Genomic DNA, 9,275 nt, shown 5'->3' with positions numbered 1-9,275 from the left:
GCTGAGACACACATTATAGCGCTCCGCCCATTAACGAAAAGATATCTGCTTCAGCCTGAAGGCTAAGAAGGCAGGCAGGCTTGTGAATGAAAGTAGACAGGTTGTATTACTTCTGTGTGAGTAAAAGTAAATAAACTAACACTTCTGCCAATAATTAATGTTTTAAGACAAGCACATAACTTTTCCAGACCGTACGTTGGTGGGAATTGATACATCAGTAGGCATTTTCCACAGAAGCCATTTGAGGTGTCATGGTTAAAAGTAACAGGTGCAAATTATAAAAGTAACAAAGGGCGAATTTCATTTAGCCTTTTCAGTTTCAGGGTATTGTGCATGCTTTGAACAGATGATAAGACTTTCGTCGTGACTGGCAGACGCAACCAAAGGCGCCTATGAATTACTCTTCAGTAGTCTTACTAGCTCAACGCATAAAACAACCGTCTTTCATAAATGAGAAAATCGTACCATAGAAAAAAGAAAAACTCAAACTTATTCATTTAAACGTGTTACATAAGTTTTGACATATATAACAAAAAAAATAAAATCATATACAACACACAAAATTGTTAGCTAGGAGGAACACTCTTTTTGTATGGCAGCAACCTCGAATAGTCATAATTATGATGCAAGGAAAAGCAGGAAGTGAGGAAGTTAGGCGATGTAGTATAACAACCGATAAAGTCTGTCATGGGTGGGTGGGCCAAAGGACCACAGGATTTTACCCCAGCTGGCCAGTGTTTGTGTCCCCTGTGAAACTAAAAATCAACATAGTTATTTAGAGTTAACCTGCAAATTAAAGGCGACTATTTGCTTTGTAAAGATATAGTGGAGTAATCCATCCTGACCAGAGAATGTCGAGTCACTGTCCAATTTAAAAGTGATAGGGTCATGACCAAGTGATGAGTCGAGAACTATGGTCGAGAATGAGAACGAGAGCTGTGTAGAGAAAGAAAGACTTCTGGACCATCGAGATGCTCAGAATGTTGTGTATACATCAGCATTTATGTCACCTTCATAACTCTAGTTACATACAGAAGAAGTTATTTTAACCCAAACCTTGTATTTTTTCCTGACCTTAACCAAGTGCCTTTGTTACTTAAAACTTTGCAAGTTGTTATGTTTCAACATTTCAAGTTTTCGTAAAATATCATAAGAATCGTTCATGAGAATATTTTGAACTTCAATCCAAAATTTTACGTTAAATAAATAGATACATTTCATAAAATTCATCCAGTTAATGTTTCGAAAATCACATTGAAGAAGATTTTTTGTTGTTGTTTTAGGTGACCATGACCTTATGTACCTTAACCGAGGTATTGTTGGAAGGGGTAGGTCTTCAGTGTGAAAATTTGGGAAGATTGAAGACCAACCGAGCAGCTGCATTCTGGATGAGTTGCAGAGGTCGGATGGTTTTGGCAGGCAGACCTGCCATGAGGGAGTTACAAACGGACGGATTCTTCTGATGTTATGCAGCAAGAATCTGCAGGATCTGGTGGTAGCAGTAATGTTTGCATTGAGGGACAGTTGGTTGTCGAGAGACAACCACTGTGTTCTGGACAGTGATGTGGAGCTCAGTGGTGGGGGAGCCCTTCCCTGGTAGCTCAGTCTTTCCCAGGTTGAGTTTGAGGTGAGGACATCCCCTGGGAGATGTCGGCCAGACATGCAGAGATACGTGCTGCTGCCTGTGTTTCGGACTGGGGAAATGAGACGATTAGCTTGGTGTCATCGGCATAGCATAGCAAAGGCATGCATCATGTTGTTTTGCAAGTAGCCTTGTCATGTCACTATTTTTCTAAAGACCGATGTTATCATATTTCATCATATTTTCATCCGCTAGCTGAAATTTTGTTGTAACTATTATCATAACTTCTGTATTGCACCGAAACAACTATGGAGCAAATTCCTTAAACATATAATGATCTTGAACATTGATATTCGCTGGAAACTATTCTAATATTACTGGAAAATCAAACCTTGTAGCACACTTTAAAACTCCGAAAGATAGGTAGGCTAAATAGACTTACAGATGAGATGAGTCAGGCGTGGAAATCAAGAGCAAATTGGGTCACTGACCAGATGTAGGCCTATTACACAATGGGGCGGAGCTCCCCTAAGAGGCATCCGATCGGAAACAGTGCAATGCCGCAACATCCTAAGAAAATAATGATATTTTGAAAAAGGAACTCAAAAAACTTCAAAATCGAGGATGCACACCTTCCTGCCATGCGCAAGCCACATACGAAATCTTAGGTGCCCTAGACACACACACACAAAACGATTCTTGCTTTTATAGATAGATTGACACATTGAAAACTTGAGAATTTGAATTTGGAATATGAACATCTCTCTTGCGTGTTTCTTTAAACATAATGTACATTGTAGCAGTGGCAGAAAATTACCATATATATTTATTATCTATTTTTTCCTTTATACATTTGAGCCCTATTTTATGACATTAAAGACGCAGAGATGTAGTGAATGTTTGGTTAATAAATGTCTTTATTTGGCTTTGAGAGGAATATCACTGCATGAGATAGCAGCACGTACAGTCACAGTTGTATAGCAGAGGTCGGGAAAGTGTCAGCACTCCTCAGCCACCCCGGAAACAAGTGAGACAGGGGTGAAAACATGTTTTTTTTTTTTTTTACTTTCAGTCATGGTTAAGGCAAGTTTTCTTAATTGAACACACAACAAGCATAAATCTATCCCATCCAGCAGATATTCAAGCTTGAAGAGTCAGGCCATGCACTCATGCCCGTTGGTTGATTCATTTGTCAAAAAAACAATCTCAGAAGATGACCTGATAAACACACATCAAAGAAATGTAATAGTTCAAAGTGATAGAAGCGGTTATGGTGAAAATAGCCCTTATATGCGACTCTGTACCATACAGCCATGACCCCTTCGACATCTACCCCAACTGCCACTTGCAGTCTGAGCTGAGGGCTGTCAGTGTCATCATCAGCTGCCTGACACTGACAGCCATGCTTACCTTCACCTGCCTTTAGCATGCTAAATTAAACAAAAGCACCACTACATTAAGAGAAAGAAAAAGTGTTGGTTTCTAATAATGCAGGGAAGGAAATTAGGGAAGTAGACTTGCAGATAAATATTTAACTCAGACGGGTGAGATTGACAAATGAATCAATCAAAGAATCAAAAAATTATAGATAGCGACAATTTTAACTCTACATTATTCATTCCCAAGGATGCACGTCCTCAGGGAGAAGCTGCAGCACTTCTCCTTTCCAGCAACAGGAAATTACCACACACGCTCCCAACACGTTTCTATGTACAGTATTTCTGAGCTCCAAGTTGCCATTATTGCCGTGCTGTGACACCGAAGTGAATTAAGGAGAGTGAAAAAAGGTCTTGAATGGAAAATGGTACATTTTTGTTTGTCGTGGTGGGATGAGACTAGAGGGGAATGGAAAGAGATGCAAGAGGGGAGTGAAAAGCATTCACCTGCTGTGGGAAATGTGGGTTTTTCTTCGTCCTGTGTAACAAGCCAACATTCAGGAATGAGCTGGTATCGGTCTATGAGTAAAATCTTTTACTTACTTAAAGTACTCCCCAACTTTTATATGTAATAATCAAATAGCACCGTAAAAGTTGGACTGGCTGTTACTCTGTGCGTTTATCTTAAAGTCTGTGTGCTGAAAAAATTGTTACTTTCGGTTTTGATTGCTCTTTTTGTAAATATTGATCATTAATGGCACATTTACTGTTGCTCCTATAAGGAAAAATCATCCTGTTTTAAACTTAAGAGATATCATGCTAGCTTTCTGCATGTCTTCTGCGCTTATGTGATGTAATATGTCAACCTCTGCAGAGTATGTAAATGACTTCAACTCTTTTGGAATTGTTATACATCTATTTCCTTCTAAAGCTCCTTCTCCATCTAATAAACTTTATACTAATCACTTCTGAATGACAGAGCAAACAGAGACAGACTGTGTGAGGCATCTGGACTGTGCAGAAGTGTGTGTGACTGAGATGATGTGAACAGAGACCAGATTTCCTTAAGTGATTGGTGAGGTGAGGAATGTGTTATTGATAATGATGAAGATGATGATGTTGACAGCAACAGTTTAGCTCTTGCTGTTCTTGCCAGTAGGGCTCTCCTTCTTCTTCTCCTTCTCCTCTTTCTGTTTTGGCTTCTCCTCCTCCTCCTCTTCCTCCTCTTCTCCCTCACCCTCGCCCTCCTCCTGCTCATCTCCCTCTTCTCCCTCCTCTCCCTCTTCTCCCTCCTCTCCCTCCTCGTCGTTCTCCTCTCCCTCCTCCTCCTCCTCTTCTTCGCCCTCTTCTTCTTCATCCTCAGGCTTGGCTTCAGACTTCCTGTAGGCTCCAAGGGTGTAGGTGCGGGCTGACATGTAGGAGAAGCCCGGGTAACCAGACTGCACCATGGCTCCACCAACGGAGCTGAGGCGGCATTCCTCACCTTCCAGCAGCTTCCTGCAGACAGGGAGAGACAGACGGGGGACACGAGAGACGTCACCTCTAGTCTGGTTTTGTTACTATAATTATCTCAGTGTATCTCTCTCCTGAGGGATCTAATGTCACTGCCTGAGATCAGTGCAAACACCTCTGCTTTGGTGTATTTTCCCTGAACATTATCACAGTAGCTGGGTTTAGACTATTGTAAGGTTTCACTTTGTATCACTTCTATTCATCTCTTATCATTTAAATACAAGCATTTTGAACCAAACTTTGAAAATGGAAAAAGGTTCATTAATATCAATATACCCTATATATATATATATATATATATATATATATATATATATATATGCAACAATGGTCTTACAGTTATAAACTTTGTGCCTTATGCAGCAGAAGAGTTTAATTCTAAAAACACTTCAGTAACCTCGGAGGCTGAAAATAAAGCCAATGAAGAAGTGCCAAAAACTGCAGTTCCTCAACTGTCCACTCGAGGCTGGCTGCAAATGTAAGTCTTACTAAATAACTAATCCTCATTGATCACCATGTTAAAATTCCCAACAGTACAGCAGAAAAACTGCTTTTGCCTGGTGCATTCGAAGGAGGAGAATGGTTTTGATCTCTATAGTAACTTTTCTTCTTCGTGACAGCTGAGGGGCAAACATTTTTATATAACTCACTTGTTTCATGATTCATGGAAAGGATTAAAGTTTTGCTAAATTAACGGCATAAAATCCTGATTAGTTTAATCTCCTTTACTTGCTTCCTTACCTGCTCTATTGTTCGAAATGTTACCCACCTGTAGGCTGCGATCTCAATGTCCAGCGCCATCTTGACGTTCAGCAGGTCCTGGTATTCACGCAGGTGACGGGACATTTCCCCTTTGGTGCTGCGCAGGGCAGCCTCCAGCTGCTGAATGGTATCCTACACACACACACACACACACACACACACACACAAAAAAAACCTATCATGAACTACTAATAATCAATGTTCTTGTAGATTGTTGTTAATGTTCTTTAAGTGATTCATAAAACAGTCTTGTAATTATATACACCAGGTCGTGTCCTTTATCTGTGTCCATAGTGTCCTTGAGACTAGTAATGAGTCTGATATCACTGGCAGAATTCAGTGATTGTTAATGGCCCCATTGTTAATTGTTTGATCAATTATTTTTCCTGTTATTTCCCTACATTTTATCCTGACCAAGTCTCCATTTGCTGTTTAAATGAACAGTAATCAAATCACCAAACACAATGAAACATCTCACTACCCTCTGTCATTCACGTACCTGCATCTCTCCCATTTCATTATTATGATGATCCTCCATCTCCGCAATCTGTCTCTCCAGGGCCTCGTTGTGGCCCCTGAGGGCCTCGATCTCCAGGGTGCGGGCCTGCACCTGCCTGCGGTACTCGCTCAGCTCCTCCTTCGAATGCTTGACAGCATCCTGGTTGCGGGCAGCAGCCTCAGTCACGCTAGCAAACTTGGATCGGTACCACTCTTCTGCCTGGGACTGGTTCCTGGCAGACAGGTTCTCATACTGGACCCGGATGTCCTTCAGGGCGGCAGTCAGGTCCGGTTTGGCCATGTCCATCTCCACTGACACCTGGAAGTAGGGGAGGGTGACACAGACTGCTCACTAATAGTAGGTTTAAAACATAGGTGTGTGTTACTTTAAAACTTTATTTACCAGTCATCCTGATATTATCAATGAATATGCATTATGCTGTATGTGAGTATAAGTTTAGAAAACTGCAAGATTCTTCACATTCTAGTCGTTTATACTTTATTTTACTGTTGCATTGCATATACATTTTGTTTAGTTGCCTTTACTCTAATAAAATAAACTGAACAGTTGACTTTGTGTTTATTTTTTGAACAGCAGTGACTCTAATTTGATACTGTTTTTCTCAACTTATTGAATTTCATTATGACAAAATAGTATTTCAAGCCACCTGTATATAATGAACTGACCAGCCTGATTTAAAAAAAAAAAAAGTGATAATGTTGTACTATCATTTCGTTATGGACATTTTATACTATGCAAACTCAGAAATAAACTTAAATTCCAACTGTATTAAAAATGTAATGTAATGTAAATGTTCTTTGTTGCTCACAGCTACTATGCATACTCCCTGCACTATAGATGGCCTGTATGACATCTACATATATGTATAAGGGGAGCAGTGTGTTGCTGCAGGACTGATGAATCAACTGCTGACTCTGCTTCTCTGCTGGAGGAAGCTGTGCTGTCAGTAGCTTACATGGCAATAACATCCCCCTCCAGGGAAGAGGAGAAACCCTGGAGAAATCTACCCAGCAACCATCACTTTACAGCATGATTTACTTAATCCTGCACATTCAATGTATTGATTACTGCTCAAAGTTGCAGTGAGAGTTGCACCTGCCCCCTCAGTCACATCAGTGTGGTTGATTTTCTCCTTTTTCGTTTGCTGCACCTGCAACAAGATGAGCTTCAATACTGTTCCATAATTCAAATAGAGCTTGTATACTGTACACGAAACGATAGTGTTGATTATGTCAACTCTACTGTACTGCTGTCCGCTCAATGAAAGACATACCGAAACTTTTTTTGGTCAAACAGTGACTGTGTTTTCACTGTTGTGAAAAAGCAGTTGAGCTTGAAATGTACAACACCTCTCAGGTTGTATTGCTTGCTGCCCCTTGGGAGGACCACACCCCTGGATTATGCGCTATTTCCCTACATTTTTCTCCCTCCCTCCCCTTCTGTCCCCCTTTCCTCGCCCCTTTTATACTCACACATAATATTCCGAATACTGTTTCCATAGGACATAATTAGTGGCAAAGAGCATCGACGACCGGTGCCTACTTCGGGAGGGGGGGGGTCTTCCTTTTAGCCTGAACATGTTTCAGTTAAGTTTGCACGGGGCGTGACGGAGCGCCCGGGACGCTGCAGGACGCTTGAGCCTTCAGATATGAGAGGAGGAGGAGGGACAGTGGTGGTGCTGAAACGGAACTGCAGTGCCATCAATTATCCAGTGCGCAATGTTCAACGTGTGGAGGACGCAGTATGTCGTGTGCACAGAAAAACGATTCAAGATTCATGTTTTCATATCATAACCCTCGCTGGTCATTGCATTCAGGGAGTACTGCGGAAAACTTGCTCATATATCAGCAGCTGTAGGGAACCTGCGTATTACGCTATTATTAACGGTGTATAGATCATTTCTAGCAAATCTATAACTGAATCTGGTGATTCTATTTTATGTTTTACGGTATTATATGGACATAATAGTCTAGTGAAGCCATTATGGAATAATCTCCCATTAAATTTGATAAAGTTAAACTTAAGGCCATGAGGATTGTGGAGTATTAGAGTGTTTGTGAAAGTTAGACATTGAAACTAGTGTGACAAGTGGCCCAAAGTACCACGTGTCAGTGTGTGGACCCACAGGAGATGAGAACTCAGTGGGATGTGTACCTGAGTGGCCTGCAGAGACGTCTGCAGCTCCTGCAGCTCCTCCTCATGAACTTTCCTGAGGAAGGCGATCTCGTCCAGCAGCGACTCAACTTTCTTCTCCAGCTCCAGGCGCGCCAGGGTGGCGTCGTCCACGTCCTTCCGGTAGCCCTTCAGGGTGCTCTCCGCCTCCTCGCGCAGCTTGGTCTCCTCGTCCAGCTTCTCCCTCACGCGCTCCAGCGTGTCGTTCATCTGCACGCAGTCCAGGTGCATCTGGCTCCGCTCGTGGGTCAGCTCTTCCACGCGCGCCCGCAGCTCGCGGATCTCCTGCTCGTAGAGCTCGTGCAGGCGCGAGGGCTCGTTGTTGCGCTGGCGCAGCATGGTGACCTCCGCCTCCAGGACTTTGTTCTGCTGCTCCAGGTTGTGCACTTTCTCAATGAAGGACACGAAGCGGTCGTTGAGGCCCTGCAGCTGCTCCTTCTCATTGGTGCGGATGATCTTGAGCTCGTTGGTGACCGCGGTGGACTGGGTTAGGTCCATGGCGGAGTCCGGCATGGAGGAGAAGACGCGGCCGGGAGCCGATGTCCTGCGGTAGGAGGTGGCGGACATCACGGAGCGATGGCCGCCGCTGCGGTAACCCGCAGAGTGAATGCGGGACGGGCTGCTGCTGCTGCCCATACCCATGCGGCCGGACCGGGGGGCATCTCCGAAGATCTTCCGATAGGAGCTGCTGCTATAAATGTCGCTGGAGTAACTCATGTTTGCCTGGTGGTGTCCGGGGCCGCTGCTCTGTACGAGAGAGAGAGAGAGAGAGAGAGAGAGAGAGAGTGTGCGTGGAGTTTAGGAGTGTGAGGGTGAGTGTGTGAGCGAGAGAGAAAGTGAGATGCGAGTGATGACTGGCCCGGACAGGTGCTTTTATAGTGAAGGCGCCGGCGCATCATTTGACGCAGGGACAACAGAAGATGAGGGGAAACCTGCAAGCTTTTGCAGAAAGCCTCCACCCTCTGGGGAGACACGAATTCACTCATGCAGCTCCTCTTTTCTGCCCTGTGGCTCAGGCATCAACACTTAACAACTTGACATGGAGAATACATTTTGTAGCTATAGGGGCTTTATTGTAGCCTGTTTGACCTGAGCGCTTATACATCTATTAAACTTTCATTAAGTTATTCACCCACGACCTCCTTCCGTGTTCTGACTTAACTACAAGTGAACTCACATCATAATGAAATAATGTGTACATGTATTATCCCATTGGACTGTCTCATGTTACCTTAGTCCATACTGTCCACTGTCATTGCAGTTTTTCTTTGCTGTCCCAGCAGAATGGCAGATGGGATCGATGCGTAAAGCTGTGCGCCACAGTGTGTTTTGGTGCTGCAGTCGGCTTCCA

The 9,275-nt window shown here is 43.2% G+C and overlaps 1 protein-coding gene across 1 annotated transcript; it reads right to left on the bottom strand.

Moving 5' to 3' along the window:
* Positions 1-2,481: 2,481 nt before the first annotated feature.
* Positions 2,482-8,695, bottom strand: neff1 (neuronal intermediate filament family member 1). The gene is made up of 4 exons (XM_059337854.1): positions 7,907-8,695; positions 5,732-6,049; positions 5,240-5,364; positions 2,482-4,455 (listed from the first exon to the last, which is right to left on the bottom strand). The coding sequence occupies exons 1-4, from the start codon at positions 8,639-8,641 to the stop codon at positions 4,092-4,094; spliced, it is 1,542 nt and encodes a 513-aa protein (XP_059193837.1). The 5' UTR covers positions 8,642-8,695; the 3' UTR covers positions 2,482-4,091.
* Positions 8,696-9,275: the final 580 nt, after the last annotated feature.

The sequence above is a fragment of the Centropristis striata genome, chromosome 7 (genome assembly GCF_030273125.1).
Source record: "Centropristis striata isolate RG_2023a ecotype Rhode Island chromosome 7, C.striata_1.0, whole genome shotgun sequence".
Lineage (NCBI taxonomy): Eukaryota > Metazoa > Chordata > Actinopteri > Perciformes > Serranidae > Centropristis > Centropristis striata.
Note: the sequence above shows the minus strand (reverse complement) of the source record. Positions and strands in the feature narration are given on the sequence as shown.